This window comes from Pogonomyrmex barbatus, unplaced genomic scaffold, assembly GCF_055798465.1.
Source record: "Pogonomyrmex barbatus isolate J1 unplaced genomic scaffold, ASM5579846v1 scaffold2, whole genome shotgun sequence".
Taxonomy (NCBI): Eukaryota; Metazoa; Arthropoda; class Insecta; order Hymenoptera; family Formicidae; genus Pogonomyrmex; species Pogonomyrmex barbatus.
The window spans coordinates 21921463-21939287 of NW_028297116.1; the positions used below are offsets into that span (position 1 = coordinate 21921463).

Sequence of the window (17825 nt, forward strand, 5' to 3'; positions counted from 1 at the left end):
GGGTTTGTCGAGCCTCCTTTCTCTCTCTCTTTCTCTCTCTCTCTCTCTCTCTCTCTCTCTCTCTCTCTTTTCTCTCTGCGAGGAGTGGAAACCGAGACGACGCGCGAGGTGCCGGCACGTCGGCCGGGACGACAGGCCAACGTGAACGAGAATCCAGATTGCGAGCCTGCGATTTTTACCTTGTTCGAGCCGTGTATATGTACAGTGGCGACTAAAAGTTCGCCGCTGGCATGGCTCGATATCCTATGGAGTATCCATCATATGGAGTATCCATCTTCTCTACATATGAGAATTGAATGACTTTTTTACTGAAAATATAAATTTTTTTGTGTATGTAGGTGACACACACACACACACACACACACACACACACACACACACACACACACACACACACACACACACACACAAAGTTTGAATTTTGGGTTTTCAAATTCACTCTCTCTGAATATATAATTAATGTAATCATTCTTCTTATATTTATTACATATACAATTATATTGATTATAATTATATAAGAATGTAATATTATAGAAGTAAACGTATTTGATTGAAGTTCCACGGTATAAATTAAAGGCTTGAAGCGCCTTGTCTTTTAAGAATATTTTAAAAATATTTTAAAAATATATAAAAATCTGTCCCTAAAAGATACGTAAGAAAATCTTTTCGCTTACTTCAACGAAATCTTGAAATGAAATGTGACGTTTAATTGAAATATGAAAATTATATTTTTATCACTTGAAGATCGAAATCGAGAAGAGCGAGAAGTGCAAAGACGCAAACTCGAAAGGCCAATAAATCATCGTGGTCGACACCGAACGCGTCCATACCGTTGGTGTTTTGGTTTCAACGCCGCGGGGGAGACGACTCCCCGCGGGGGCGCCCTTTATCCCTTGAGCCGAACGTCGAGAGACCGGCACTGTCGAATAAAGGGTAGAGGCGTCTGCGTCCCGCCGAGCGTCGTTGGTACCCGTCATTCATCTCGTTCTTTCAACGAGCTTTTCGTGGTTTGCTCCGATTACCCGCATAGTACTAATCACAGTACTAATGCGTCAAGATCCACGCGAAAAGCTGTGTCACACGGACAGGTGCGTACCTACTTGGAATTTTACCGAGTGGCATCCTCATCCCCAGTGTTTGTTTCTCTCTTTCGAACATACACGCATATCTAACGATTTACATATAATCTAATTCAATCTCTAACTTCCTCATATTTATATTCGTTTTAAAAATTCTAATTCTATTGTTAACATATTGCTTAAGATAATGTTAAATAGACAATTTAGATATGCATAGATATATTTATATACATACGTATATTCATACGTACATTTCTGCACGTATATGAATAAATTTTCATGTAGTCATTTTTTTGTATATCATATTCAGATATCTAAACTTAATTCTAAAAGCTCAATGTTGTTTTTCCATGTAATCTTCTAATTTAGCAATATCAGTTTTGTAGATACAAACTGCAAAATTTTTATATAAAACAAATATTGACGCGATTTGGCAGCTCTAAAACGTTATATTAAAGTAAGTAACAACTGATAAAAAAAGATCTAAATTAAAAATATTTTTCTTGTTCTTGATACAAACTTCATATACACCTAGACACCTATTAGTGCACTTTAATTACAAAAAAGGATTTTTAATCAAAGGATTTTAAATCTATAAAATTAAAAAAAATAGACACAAAAAATGTCGCATTTTGCGATAACACAAGGCAAGTTTTTCATCCCTTTAATAAGCAATTTTAATAAAAGATCCTAGAGCAAAAGAAGTTCCGTCAGCCATTTGGAGAGTAACACGGATTAGAGTAGTCATCTGTCAACAGGGATATTATTCATTCTTCGATACTGTACGATCGTACTTGGAACCATCGACAGAAGAACATAATGGGCGGTCGCGCGCGCGCGCGCACGCGTGTATTGGTCCGCGCCGATACTCGCCGGAAGGAGGAAAGAGCGGGCGGCCGCCGCGCTCTACGCTCGACGGCTAAAATTCGTAAAGTTGCGCCGCGCGTACTCGCCGCGAGCGGTTTTCGGTCTCGGGGAGGGGAACGAAGAGATACCCCATTGTTTGAGCGATAAAAAAGTTAGCGGGCTTAAATAGAATCGCGCAGCGAGAGTCGTTAATAATCGTCCTCCACTTTACTCGAGTGGTGCACGTTAAAGCCTCGAGGTGTCGAGCGCAGATCGAGTATTGTTCGTCGTTTCCCATCACCGGGGCCCCGGGTGAATGACGCTGCCCGGCGATGATACGTCACGATAATGGCCGGTAATTCGACGTACCATCGCCGTACGGGGCTCGTGCGCGCCTAGGAGGAAATATTGTTTCGCAGCGCGCGATGGGAGTAGAGAGAAGTCTTGGCTTTTCAATTATCGGACCTTGGAGCGATACGATGATGGCCGGCGGAAGGCACGTCGTATAACCCGGTACAAGCCGCTGCACGCGGCCGGTAAACCCACACGCACGGGCGTATCTACGCCAAATTGCACGGTTCGATCGAGCCGCGCTTGTACGTACGATGCGCAACGACGAACGGTACGTAGGGTACACACACACAAAACGCGTGTGGATCTCGCGCGAACGGTCGATATATTATTCTACCCCCGGCCGACGTAGATTTCGCGGCCGTCCGCCGCGAAATTTCACCAACGATCCCGCCCCCGTAATGAGACCGATTTAAGAACGCCAGTTTGAACGGAACAATCTTTTCTTTCCGAGAAGTGACCGTAATTCTCATTAAAATCTCTACGTTCCTTTTTCTTCCCTTTCTTCCTTTTCTTGGCTTTGGTGCCAATCTTGGAAAAATGGTCCGGTTCAAGCAGGAGCTGCGGGCTCCTGAAGAGAAAGGTCGTCTGGATCTTTCACAAGTGTGTCCTTCGCCAGAGTGAACTCTGCTCGTGACTTGATATATAAAATATATATCGCGCGAGTCGAGTTCTTTTTGTGTATTTCATGGTTTATCAATAGCGCGGTTGGCGACGCTCTATCATTTCTTTCGGAGGAAACGTGCTGTTATCTTCATCATCGCCTCGGTCTGACATTTACACTCGTAATATCCAATTTATAGCGCGCACACCTTTGCAACCGCGCGCGACAGCTTTTTTTCAAAATATATTCACACGAGTCCAGTTCTTCCCGAGCAGAATTTTCCCGAAGAACGATCTTGCGAAACGAGAAACGAGAAACGCGCGAACGTGCGCGGAACTTGGATCAATAACGCAACCACCGATCGAAGATTAACTTCCGTAGTGTTTTTTAGAGCGATTCACTTCGCAGATACGGCGCTGTTAATCGAAGCCGGGAAAGCAAGGATGGAAGGGTAATGGCGAGTATCGTGTTCCGCGACCGGTTTCGAGAAAGGCTCACTCGAGGTTCTAATACGTTGAAACGCATAAATCATCCGCAACATAGACGGACTTTGAAAAAGCAATAAATATATCGCCCCGCGTAATACCTTCTAGCCTGCAATTTCACACAATTTATGTCTCTCTGAAATATATATAAGCGACGTGCCAATCTGACTCGAGGAACCTCGCGTCTATCGCATATTTCTCCCGGTGTTTAGGATCGATTACACTTTCGGATGACATTTTTTTCAGCCCGCGGCTCACTTTCCAACATAGATTCCGCGGCACGCGACGTTTTTCCGTCTCTGGATATCGCCTTCCTCGAAATAACCGCGGCGGCGCCGCGAATTGAGGAGAACGCGCGACTCTTCTTTCGAGGTCTTTGCCATTTCCATCTTCTTCTCGCTTCTCGCTAATATTCGTGCGAGCGAAAAAGAAGTTGCCGTCTTGTTTGTCGTGTCGCTGTATTTATTTCTCAATTGTTTTCCCGGACGCACGTCAAATTTATGATCAATTCTCGGTATCATGGTATTACAACTTGGGTATAGGTATACACATACATGCATGTTTTTCGTGCAAAACCATCGCGCGCGCGATCACACACACACACACACACACACACACACACACACACACACACTCATACGCAAATTATAGCCGGCTGTTTTCGTTCTTTACGGGAGAAAAGGGACGACAGCGCGCGACGTGGAGCGACGTTCATGTCGACGCTTAAACGATACCGAAATCAATCGATCATACGTAATAACGGTTTCCTAAAGACGACTTTTCACAGACCGCCATCCATGGTAGCCATGTTGTCTCCCCGCACATCTGCCAGTTTTGGGCCCCGCGCGGCACGGCCAGTAGAACGAGCTATGAGCGAGCTTTCGAAAGGGTGTTTACACGTCGCGAGTTACGATGTGCTCGACGAAAATAATTCATTAGGGTATCACGTTGGGCGTGACAGAGGGGAGACTTCGAGAGAAGCGGCGACTGCCAGTATCCAGAGCGATCTTCCATCCTGAGGGATTTTCTGCAGATACGGTTTTACCGCTCTGAAAGCTATTGAAATGCAAATAAAATTTCTATAACGAGACGCAGAGAATTACATGTCTATAAAATATTGAATTTTATTAAAGAGAAAAGAAGCAACGATTCTAGTCGTGCTTTGTCAAAGAGAGAGAGAGAGAGAGAGAGAGAGAGAGAGAGAGAGAGAGAGAGAGAGAGAATATTTATTAACCGTATTTTTAACCGCACGCATGCGGTTCTATTGGATTCCTTCTGGCACACCATCCTGAGAGATCTATTCTCCGGAACGTGAAACGAAATTTGGATTTGCTTTCGTGGTCGCCCTTAAGATACATATATAGAAGGGCTTCGTGGTCAACGAGAAACCGTGTGCATCGCGTGTTTCGCAAGAGAAGATGTAGTCGTTTAAGGAAATAGTGCTCCCTTCTCTCTCCCTCTTTCTCTGCCTCTCCCTCTATCTTTTTCGCTCTAAATACTACAAATTAGGACGACATCCTCGTGTGGCATCCGGTGCTTCAGGTAAATCCTCTTAGGTCACGTAAAATGCCCTGCGGCACCCCCCTCCGCAATCCCTCGCCCGCGGAGCTCCCGGCGTGACGGAGGATGCAGTTTTCTGCACGACGAGCGTCTGCACATTGCCGCGGCCGTTCGCAGTCCATTGTTACTCTCGAAAATGTCAACGGGACGTCGCTTAAAGGGACACCTTTACCAGACGAATCGGATTATCGGATTACCGATGTGGAAGTAGGAGAGAGAGAAAGAGCTCTCGAGAGGGTGCTCGAGAGACCGCGGCGAGGAGGACATCGTGCAAAATATTGACAGGTGTCAACTACTATTGGCGCATAAAGGAGCTCGAGGACGTTCGTTCTGTCACGACAAATATACATATATATTTTCTCTTTCGATCCCGTATTCTCGTGTCACGATCGTGTTCTTCAGCGATTTAACAAGCGATCTTCGTCAACAGAAATATAATTTAAATAAAGATTCCTTATATTAATATTCTTCTCATGTATGTATGTCGATTATAAATATGCATATTAAATTTTTAAAATATTTAACGTGTGTGTGTGTGAGAGAGAGAGAGAGAGAGAGAGAGAGAGAGAGAGAGACAGAGAGAGAGAGAGAGAGGCGGAAGTAGTCCTTTGGAAAGATATTATGTCAACGAAGAAAGCGACGGGGCGCGGCGGAATCGTTCGTGAATTAATAACCGCGGTTTCAGGGATATTCCAGTCTTCGCCGGTCAAAGCATTAATTATTAATGACAGACCGGAATCGATCGCTGAGAAAGACAATGCTGCTGCATCGCGACGAGTTGCTCATAGCGTGACACGTCCCGCCGGTTTCCCTTTGGATTCACGTCTTTTCAACGTTCGTAGCGTGCCGACGTATAAACTCTACCAAGAAAATTCTCTCCAAGTTTTGTAGGTAGTTTCATGTATAGCTCCAACGTGACGAAGGTTCAACGTGTGCCGTTTTGCGTGTGCCGCGTTTATTATACATGACACTGGAGCAGTAAGAAAGTAACATATCTTTATACCCCTAAACACATACATTATGTATCGTTCTTCTCTCTTCCTTTTTTTTTTTTCCCGATGGGTATCATAGCTATATGGATTTATCGTTGGCGTCGATTTTTCGGGATTGTGAAAATTTCATATAAATTTTCTCATAAATAACGTTAAATAACATTCAAGATACGCGTGCGGCTTGAAATGTTGTGAACTATGCTCGAATCGCCGTACGTAACGTAACCGTACGTTATATCGAAACTAGATGGTGGAGGATTGTTGACATTTTTATCTTAATCGCGACCCCCAGAAGGGGAGGAGGGCAGCAGGGAGGATGCGTATACGCGTGTAAACGATGAGTTAGCGTCACATGACAGCGAGTTCGTCTCTGTTCCTCTCGTCGCGCTAAGTCGAGCGTATTAATCGACGCGCAGCGCGGAGCGTCTCATTCATCGATATGCCATCAAGGAGTTTCATGGCCCTTTAAGGACAGCCCTCATTGAGATGATATGAGAGACAGGGTGAGGCTCTCTCGAGAGAGAGAAAGAGAGAGAGAGGGAGGAAGAAAGAAACAAAGAGACAAGACCCTTACGGAGGAGAGTATCTTATTGGCGGGATCGGGTGGCGAAAGGAAGTAGGCATCGCGTTTCCATCCCACGCATTCTGTCAAGTGGATTCCTCCGGCGCACAAAGGAGATCGGACAAATAATTGGCTCCTCGGATACACACAGGTAGAGCAGTCCTTTTGAGCCCTGAGAAACCTTGCGCAAGGACCATTGTGCGAGGGACACTCGATACATTCGGATCGAGTGGCTCGACACGGGCAAAGAAACGTAGCAGTAGTTTGGAAAACGGGACGTCCCCGATTTAGATGAGACGCACCCGGGGTGCGTACGTCTTTTCTTTCGACAGAAGGCTGGAAAAATTCTGAAAGGATTCTCGCGCGCGCGAGAATCGGGTCGTTATCCTCCAGCGAAAAAATTTATCAGTGCGCGGTGCGCCCGATTACATCGATACATACATTTTTACATGTCGCGAGGAGAGCACGCGATAATCTTCCGTGCGAGAGAGAAAGAGCACGCTCATTCAAATATCTCGCGATAATATTTTCATTATTATAATCGGCGGCTCCCGATTATTCTCGCGCGCGCGAGTTATTAAAGCAATTTCTGATCCAGATCCGAAGATCCGAGTCTGGATCGTCGATATACCGTCTATGAATAATCTCGCGCGACGCAAAAACGAGCGGCTCGCAAAAAAGACTTGCGCGACGACATGACGGCAAGCTGACGGTCAGCTATGAGACTCACGCGAAACAGGTTCGCTCGCTCGGGAAGGGGGGAGGGGAGGGGGACGCGCGAGTATCGAGAAACAAACAGCGAATGAACGTGGAGGACCGTGCGAGGTAACGAGAAATCGCAAAAAGTCAGACCGGAAGCTGGATCCGAAGGACGATCCGCGCGATGTCCACCGACGGATATGCGACTTTTCGCCGACATTAATACTCGACGGGGCGCACAGGAAACTTTCTGCCTGACTTAATTAATACCCGCGCTCGCGCGCACGCCTTCCTTTTTGACGGCAGGGATTTAATTACTTTTTTACGTCGACTCGTAAATCATCTCGCAGGGCCCGCACGGCAACCGCGTCGTCGTCCTTCCTGCCGAGTCATAAAATAAAGAGCTTTGAGCAACGAGCGAGCACATGTTGTGCTCGGCCTACGGTCGCGAGAGGCCGAAGGACTTTACGCACTCGAGTTTATCATCGTCAGATTATCTTCGATATTTCGTACCTGATCCGTAATGCGATCTGCAGCTACTAATGTGTCGCCAACTGCGATCCGAAAAGCGATCTCATTGAATTCGAGCCAACTTGTATACTTGAATCACCTCGATGCGATAAATTATTGTTACTGCCTTATCTCTTCATTCACAGGATTTAACACTCGTATTGCCTGACAACGATCACTGATACGCACTGATATGTACATGTTACGTACAAAAAGTAGGCGGCTTATTTGTTTCACCGCCTAGGCACATTCCTTATGCTAAAGATCATTTAATCTTCGTCCGACCAAGATCTTAGCATAAATTATAAAATTCTTGCAAACGCGCAACGTTGCATAATTTCCTCCTTTCTCGGCGTTGATATATTCAACGTTGATTACTTTTATCGTATCGTATCGTATCGTTAAAGGTTACGACGTTCGTTTTGAGAACTTGTTAATTTACAACTTATGCAAGCGTCAGTTGACGCTAACGTCTCCGAAGTTTCTGCTTTTTGTCGTTAGTTTTAACTTTAATACTTATTTATCCAATGTCCAGGAATCATGTAATAACAAGAAGTGAGGGATTCATGCGACGTGTCTTTTTTTTATTCATATTGGTAGTATTGAAGGATATGATATTATTACGAACGTCGATATTGTTATTAAAAGTAATTGTATAAATTTGACTTCATCATTCGAGTAATTATTTGATGAAAAAAAATTTCAAGCTATATTTTAATGCATATTTGTAATAAAGACACCAATATTTTTATTCCGATCAGTCGTCTTATCTTAATTATTGAATCGAGATACAAACAAATGATACGGTTTACAAATTGTTGATTACTATATCATCCTAGATCATGAATCATGAATAACTAAATATCTGTTAATACTATAGATAATAATTAACCTTCTCATTTATCATTTCTGCGTGTTAGAATAAAAACGTCAACATATAATTATTTATTAAATAAAACATCGTTTTTATACGCATCTAGATGATCGGGCCGTAATTGTGACAATTATAAATAATGGCAAAGTAATTTATCGCTAATGTCCAGTTGCGCAGCGTCCGCGTAAATTATACGGAACGTTTATTGACAACTAATTCATTTTTAAATCTCAATTATAATCCGAGTATGGAATGTCCCCGAGACAAGATTTAAATGCGAAATTTGACCAGCGAATTGATGCCAAGATGCCAAGGATGACATTTGCCGTCTGAAACGACCATAATCGGTGTCCAAAAAGGTGTCCAAACCATTGTTAAGGTACACCTAAGGAATCTCGATGATCTGATCGGAGGTGTCAAGGATTCGACGGTAGCAGTTAATCTCCGATATCGCCGACTCGCACTCTACCTGCTAGGACCAAGATCTCTATCGGGGGGGATTAACCGGGGGGGGATGTCCCGGTGAAACCTGAGAATTCGATCTTGCTCCAAAGGTATCGTGAACCTAACTCGATCGACAAATTAACTCGCCGACAGGAATTCCCTTCACTAAACCTCAAAGACTCTTTTCCACGAGTCACGATGGCAATGTAAAATTTGCAACGTCACACGTCGTGGTAGCAGATCTCTAGATCTCGATACGGCGGATGGAAGGCGGAATAATCGGAGGACCGTCTACATCGCCAAAAGAAATACAGAAAGACTGTACGGAAAACTCACCACGTGACCGTGCACCGGCGATTTCGCGATAGACTGTAGCTGGGGATAGAGTTGACCAGCTGCCGCCGGCGTCATGTCGGTCAGCATCTCGGCGCCGACTCGGGGGTTGTCGCAGCCGGTGACCCGCGGGGTTTTTGCGCACCGCGGAATTAAAAAGTTTTACAGTCACAGTTCGACGAAAAGGGAGGATTTCTCTCGCACTCTCTCGAAAGCGTCACTCGTTCTGTCCGGCTGTTCCGTTTACGCACTTGCACTCGAGATCGCGGGGGTTGGAGATGGGATACGCGTCTCAGACTCGCGTATTCGGAGACGCTCCGACCTCGCGGTCGACCGTCGCTCGGGTAAAAAAAAAAATGCCTCTCCGTGGAAAAGACCGGGGGTTACCGTGGTTCCCGTTCTTCGCCCCGTGACAGACTGCCGACTGTCCGAACGACTTGCTCTCAACCGAACGGGGATATGGGTGGTAGGGAAACATCCAGGATTCCACGGCCCCCGGGCAAAAAAGGGGTCGGGTCCGCTAGGCGGGGCTCCAACAGAATTCGTCGCCGCCCATCACCGCCTACATGCCGTCTGCTTGGTTTTCCTCGACTTCGTTCAGGACTCCCCCCTCCCTCCGTGATGATGTACCCCCCCTCTGGTGGATCCCTACCTACGAGTGATCTCTCCTTGTCGGGCTCCCTCACGTCGCGTTTCGGTCTCGCCGCTCCCGCTCCTCCGAGCTCTCGCTTCTCCGTCGCGCCTACGATCCCCTCCGCGTTTCCCACCGCTTCCTCCTATCCCTCTCTCTCATCCCGATGGTTCGGAGGTGAAATGCGCGCGCAGCTCGTGGTCGCTGGAAGGAGGCACGCGCGGCGACTTTGGTGGTGCCCTCTCGACGTATAGAAGCGAGAAGAGGCCTTTCCACGCTCTCGCTTCGCCTCTCCCCCCCCCCCCCCCGCCCCTTCACTCCTCGCGCTCACTCTCTCGCTTCGCGGCTTCCCCTTTCGTCGCTTAACGTGACCCGGAGTCGTATCGTTTCGCGAGCTCGCGCTCGCAGTTTGACATAACGGTATACTACGCGCCCCGTCGTTATTTAAATACCGATACCGCGCCGCGACGGACGATCGGACGGAGCGTGAGATGATCCTCGATTATCCAAGACACACGCGACCGATCGAAATTGCGGCTGATCGATTCATCAATTTCGCGCTAGGCGTCCCGCATAAAGGGGTGAAACGAAGATATCTGGAAGGTATTAGTCCTCTTCTCCCGTGGAGGGGGTGGCGGACGCATTAGGCTCGCCACGCAATAGCGATCGCGTTTGACGATTTACAGGCCCGTAATCGCTCTTTAAATGTTCCAGGCTATTTGTTCGCCAGAAATTATTATATATCCAGAATTATCTTTAATGCGTCGCGCGTTCAGGAAATTACATGCAAATTTGTTTTGTACCAATGCCTTTTCTACGATCGTGCTCTTAATGGGCTTTATTCCAGTCGCTGATGCAATTAAGTAAAATATGCGGGGTTTGAATTTTCTATCTAGCGATGACTTGAAGAGATAACATTCTTCTTCTTCTTCTTCTTTTTCTCATTAATTGTGACCTACGATTGAGAATACCTCGCGATTGCGTAATTTCACGTAATTCGTATTCGTATTCGGTCCTGTTCAAATCGTGCATGATTTTACGTTCTTTTGCGCATAATGCCCATGTTACAACAATGTATGCGTATTATTTATTGAATTATAGTCGTTGCCGCGAATACTCTCAAATTGAAATATGATATTTTAATGCATGTACTCTCCTCGGAGACAGTCACTTAATCAGATAACTCATTATGCCCTATTTTATTTTCACGCGATACGTTTATATTCTAACGGCACTCAACGGATCACTCGTTCCGTGTGCATTCACGCGTTAACTTGTTACAACATAATTTTACAAATGGATTTCAAACCCGCGCAACTTCTCGTTTCGCGTTACGACAGCTGAGCGTAGGTAAATCGATACCGATATTTGATTCGCGATAACGGCAAATAACGGGATCATTAATAATAATAAAACGGCTCTGTCAAATAATTTTATATCAATGATCGTGTCGCAGATTGAAAAATGTATTAATATTTATATATCGCGATAATCGCGATATCAAAATGAAAAGGTGAATAGATATAGCCTTCATTAGAGTACAAATAGAATTAATGAATGCATTCGCAGTGGCGTGCGACAATATCTAGTATCTGATTTAATTAAATATCATACCCTTTATGTCACGAAACAAAGTTTAAGAAGTTTGTGATAAGTGCTGTCTATCTCGGCATAGCCTTCGTAATTGTAGCTGTAATGTCGCCAATTATTGCGAAAAAAAGATGAGCGTACGATCTCGTAATTTGCTCGCATTTTTTTTTCCCGTTTAGCTTTGCGAAACGAGATGCATGAATGACGCAGTAGATGATGCGAGAGTGTGGCACGAGTGCGTGGCGATTATTAAAATCGTAAATATCGCAACGTTATGCAGGGAGAAGCGCAAGAAGTTAATGCGACTTTAATCGCGCGGTTTGAATTTCAAATGTTATCGGCTCCGTCTTATAAAATGGAACATGCTCGAAGAAGCATATTCGCAGTGGCGTACTCGAGCAGAAGTGTTTTCAACTTTTTAGCTGAACACGCGAAAAAATAAATTGCGCTTTGAGGGGACTCGATAGAAAAAAAGTCACGGGGAACCATTTTCGTAAGATCTCGTTAAAAACTATCTACGAAAAATAAATATCTGGATACATCTTGCGTCAACGATTCGAGAATTAAGACGAGAGTTGTCATTAGGCTACCGCAAATTTTTTTTCATCACATAGCGAATGATACGAGTCGCTTTTATAGCGACTTGCGTCGTGGCTGTGATTAAACCGTGCCTATAAAACCGCATCGTAAGAGGTAGCAACCGGTTGCTAAGAATTTCATAATTGGCGTAATTTCGAGAGCCGGATTTCTCTTAAAATTTAACACAACAGATTCCGTATGTACGAACGACAATTTAATTCCGCCGCCAGGTAGAGACGTTCGTCAACGTTCGTTCGTGTAGGTTGCGAGATTTAAAAATTTCCCAAATATCTGTAATCGAAATGTATCGTTCTTTTTGTCCGCCGTGTGAAAGCGCATTCGTTACCTTCCTACGCCAATGACCGATGGAGACGCGAGCGACGGGTCGAGGTCGCATTAGGATCTAATTTTCCATAATGGAAGAAGTCCGTGGCGTGGTACGGCGCCACTACGGCGAGGCGACCGGCTAATCGTGGTCCATTCATAACCATTCCCGGGCGCGCAACGAGCGAACGATCGCCTTGGTCCCAATCGAGATTGGCCCGGGTAATTTGGACGTAATATCTCATAGAGAGTTTGGCGACAAGGTAGCCGCAAAGTTTGCTCAATGACAACGCCATCGGCTCTCGACGACGGATCCACGACGTACTTTTATGGGACATTTTGTAAAGTTGAGATCACGAGATGCGTCGATCATCCTCCACGCTTACAAAAGTGGCAAAATACGTAATTACAGTAATTTCTCCGATTTAAATATATTTTGATCTTTCCTTTTAAATCCACAAGAAATTCGTCCGATGAAATTATGTTATCATAATTCATGGTTTCGTCCATTCGTCTGTCTTTTTTTTTTTTTTTATTCCTTTTGACAATTCCCACTAATATATCATCCATTATAAGGTAACCATCTGGTCAGCGTGATTTCCGTATCATCGCATCGGCCGGATATGTATTTACGTTAGATGGTACCCCCGAGATAGACGCGTCCGGATAATCGATAGATGGACGACGGGAAGGTGAGAAAGGAATAGGTTCGCGGAACGGGGGAACGTTATCGGCCGCCATCCGCCACGAATCCTGGCGGCGATTATGCGTACATCGCGTGCCACCGGCGCACAAAAGGTGCGACCCGCCCACGCCCTTGCGTATCGCGGAGTAGGAATGGACACGAGAGGAGGGGGGGAGGGAGGGTGCGAAAAGGGATGTTTTACAATGAACGGAACCAAAGACGGGCGTTAACGCTCGCGGCAAGGACAAATGGCGTTGGCTCGCGCGCGCGCGTGGAAGCGGTAGCTAGTAGCTATCGGGTTTCCTCGTTTTCGGATTCCCGCACGAGAGAGCGTTTTCCCTGGATTTATTGCGTCCGTAAAACGTGAAGCCACGGGAGAGGCGAAAGATGAATCGCGAAGATGAGTTATACATCTCTCGATCCTTCCGTCCGCGGGACGGACCGACGGAGGGCATTTAATTCGACATTAATGTATGGAATATTCCCGCGTGGTTGAAAAATGATTAGCGCCGATCGACTACCGATCGTGACGGCCGTTCTCCGATCAAGCGCGATAGATCGACGTGGCCGACATCGGATTTTTCGATGATGGATCGTTGATTGGCAGAGACGGGCCACGGGGTTGAAAGGGAAATGGGGCCCTGCGGGCCTCACGGGGGCGGATAATGACAGGGCGGTCTCGCGTAGCGAGGATGGTCCCGCGCGCTGGGACCAGCACGGCTCTTGCCTCTCACACGGCCATGTGGCCATCGAGAGATGCTGATGGACTAATAATTACCAAGGGACCAGCTCCGTGCGTGGCGGCTGGCAGCGTCGAAAATGAAGATTCACCTTACCAAGTTGAAGCCCAGATCTTGTCTACTATCTGCTAACGGCGGTGTGTAAAGCCTTTGCCGAAACCAGGCCGAAGGACGCCGCAGACGCGAGACGATCCGTTCATTGATGTCCGCCGACAGCCTCTGCGGCATTTCGCGACGTTTCTACAAATCTGCCACGAGCAACGTTCCACATTTAGGAATTACTCCTCACGGGGCTTACGGGAGACAAACGCATGTAGCGCGAAGAGGACTGATCTCGGAAAAATAATAATTTCCGAGCTGTAACATCGCGATGTGATAAATTCGAAGTTCTCTAGCCATTCTCGATCTACAATAGACCGAATACACGCGCGGCTACGTATTGCAGAAGCGCGTGGAAGATACGAGGCTTTTAAGAGACCGAACCAGTGCGTTTCGCCGTGAAACGGGACAAGGAGAAACTCGTCCGGAGCTGATTTACGGACTCGCTGCCGTGGCCGATGCCGGGGCGTAAGTCGAGATTCTGTCTACATCGTGCTTCGGGATAGAGAGACGCCCGACCACCCGTCTCCGTCCCTCCGTCCGCTCGCCAGATTTATGGGGTGTTTCACGGAGAGAGGAGAGGGGACAAAGCCCCCCCTCCCGTAATTCACGCGTCGCTCCTTTCCGCCGCGACCGCGACGTTGGTGGAGCGACGCAAATAAGGCGCACCCCATTTCAGGAGGGAAATCGATCGAAATAAATATCTTTCCTCGATTTATCCCCTCGCTGCCCTCGATGCTATTGCCTTTCTCTGCTCGTACCGTATTCCGAGTATATTAGATGTAGATAAAAGATGGAACGGAGAGGGATAATAACATTGAACAAGTTATTGGATGCTGCGGCTTATATCGATATCCGTATAAATTTAGCTCGTACACTTGGTACGGAGCGAGATAAGACTCGAAGCGTATTCCGCCCGGCTAATCTGGGTAGGCTAGGTAATTTCTGCTTGATTGGATTAGTTAAGGGATTAGTTATGCGCTCTGCCATAAGTCGCGTTCGGTCATAGCAGACACCTGAGGAAAAGACGCATGGAGCACTGTGATTATAATTAAAATAATCGGAACGTTAATGACGTATACGTAAGGTCAAACTTTTTATTCTTTATATAAGCAGCTGGTATGCGCGTGTTTGCATGCATAATTAAAATAAATTATAATAAAATAAATTAGTGTGACATTTAAATACCGGGCAATTTGCGAGAATGTAGCGCGAAGGAAATCGTGACTCTTTAATAACTCGCAGACGGGGGAAATAATATAAATAAATTATCGATAATTACAAGAACAGTTTTCATAAAAGATTTTTGCATTATACATGACGCAATATAGACGTGGACGTCTTTTCAGTGACGATCGAGGGGTTGATGCATGCGCCGCTATAATTACCGATAATCGTGATAATAACCAATTAAGGAAAGCGGTAAAAGGTTCGTAACGACAATCAACTATCTCTCTGCGAAGCACATCGTCAATTGACGCTTGAAAAACCTTATAATTGACGTGCGGAGCCTGAACAAAATTGCAGATTTAATAAATTACAAATAGCAATCGGTCGATACAAAACATATGTCCTGCGAGACGCTGCGAGAAGCGAGGATCGTCTTCGCTTGCGCGATGTAGTTTATCACGCTCACCTGTAGATAAGCGTTACATTTCACGACGTTAAATATTCACCTGGTAATAAACGAGCAGCGGGGGGGAATCGCTCGTATTTCTAACGATCGGCACGTCTCGTCGGATACTGTGTCGGAAAACGATCGAGAGCAGGGCCGATCGCCGCGAGCGAAGTGTCACGCGTTCAAAACGCGTTGTCTTTAAACGTTCGATATCCGGTGATCCTTCTTCTCACGGGGAGCGCGCGTGTCGGGAATACATAAAGAAAGTATTCGGGGGAGTGGTTGGTGCGCGAAAGTTTGGCGCGAAAGGGGGAAACAATTAGCCTGGCCAAGGACCCGCGCCGACAAATTCGCGCGCATGTTCCCTGGAAGTTGAGATCGCGAAATGACGTGCAAACTGAGGGACGCCCTCGTCCGCCCCCCGGCAATACGGTAATCACTATAATTACGTATCGAGCCCTTATATTAATATCCCCCAGCTACATCTCTCTTTCCATCTTCACCTCTACCTTCCTCCTCCTCCTCCTCGGTTCCACGGGCGACTCCTCGTTCGTCGCCTTGGCCGCGTGAAAGCGGACTTTTTTCGCAACCTTTCGCGCGCGTCGATCGACCGCGATTTATTATTGGCACAAGTCGCAAGTTTCTTCGGATCGTTAACCGACCGGCGGCTTTAAGTAAACGAAATTCCTTCGTCGTCTTCCTTCTTCGCGGATCAATCAAAATTTATTCGTCGAATTGCAAGGGAGTCGTCGTCACTGGCGTGACGATTCGCGATTAAATTAAGAATGTCGCTTGAAATTGTCGATAATTGTCGCAGCCGATATTCCTAACGAAAGCGGACTGGTATCCATACTTTCATCCTCTATGAATTCAATTGAGCGATCCGATTGGCAATCGGACGAATTGAATTTTCCGTCAACGTCAACGAATTGATCGAAAATGGCTGGTTGCGGCGATGGTGATCCCGCGTGTTGAAACCCCGTGCTAGATGTCGGGAGATGAACAATTAACGAAGGGGTGCCTCGGGACCGCCCGTCCCGATCGTCGTGGAAGCAAAACTGCGAAGGGTCGTCGAGTCGGGTTTGAATCACCCGCCCAACAGCTCGACGAGACACACTCGTGGAGCTTTAAAGCCTCGCTAAAATTACTCGAGGTCGTTTGTCGTTGCCAAGCCGAATCTCTCCGCGCGCGCATCCCCCTTAAAAATATGATATATATTTCGATGTCCTACCTCGAGGTACTCCGTCTCCTGTGCGGGATGCAGACCCTGTTGCGGTGCCGTCGGCGCGATCGTCATCACGTTTTGCGGATGGCCGTTATGCGAGTACTGATATGCGCAATTCATCTCCAGCTCTCTTTCTCCGTTCTCCGAGGATCGCGTGCTTTTCAAAATTCGCGATCGTGAATCCTCGGTTCTGTGTGCCGTTTCGCTGTGTCAGCGGGCGAGGTTCGATCCGTTTCCTCCGACAATAATCGTCACTCAGCCGCAACTTCCCCGTTCGGATTCGCGCGTGCAACCCGTGCAGGATGCCTCCCGGATGACGTCGTCCGCAGGTGTATCGGTCGGCTGCGGCGGCAATCCGCTCGGAGTACTCCACGTGCCCTCGTATATCCCGGTAATCACAGTAATTTCTGTGGCTGCCGCTCGGCCGCGGACGAGGTGGAGGAGGTCAGTCGATAACGAGGTCGGTCGAGGACGCGACGAACGCGGATTCTCACTCGTCCGGTGTCGTCCGGTACGCGTCCGTCGCGGCGTCGCGGAACCGCCAGCCACGGCGGAAGGAGATAACAATTATCGGAGGGATCCCGAGATGCACCTCGCGGCGTGCAACAATTATAACTGAGCTTTTTCGTCCCCCACGTAGGAGAGAAGCGGCCCGGCTACGGAGGCGAGCCGGATCGGCATCTCTTTCTCGCTTTTTCTTTTCGTTCTCGTTCTCTTTCTTCTCCTCCTCCTCCTCCTCCTCCTCCTCCTCCTCCTCCTCCTCCTCCTCCTCCTCCTCCTCCTCCTCCTCTTTCTCCCTTTCTCTCTTTCGTCCTCTCTTTTTATCTCTGCCTCTCTTTTTCTCTCCCCCCCCTCTCTCTCTCTCTCTCTCTCTCTCTCTCTATATATATATATATATATTCTCTTTCTCTCTTTTCCTCTCACTCTCTTCCCGTCGCCTCCCTACCGCGCGAGTTCGCGCTCCTATCGGCGCGGATACGCGCCTGTATGCGTGG

General features: G+C 46.9%; 1 protein-coding gene across 2 annotated transcripts in view; it reads right to left on the minus strand.

Annotated features, from left to right (window-relative positions):
* The window catches only part of Sp1 (transcription factor Sp8), a 35870-nt gene extending 18403 nt beyond the window's left edge, over positions 1-17467 (minus strand). The window contains exon 1 of one of the 2 annotated variants that reach the window (XM_025219099.2): positions 9343-9828. In XM_025219099.2, the coding sequence (XP_025074884.2) occupies positions 9343-9429 (87 nt within the window). In that variant the 5' untranslated portion in view covers positions 9430-9828. Of the gene's footprint in view, positions 1-9342; positions 9829-16836 lie in introns of those variants that run through there. The other variant, XM_089076388.1, reaches the window with a different exon arrangement.
* Between the last annotated feature and the right edge of the window lie 358 nt (positions 17468-17825).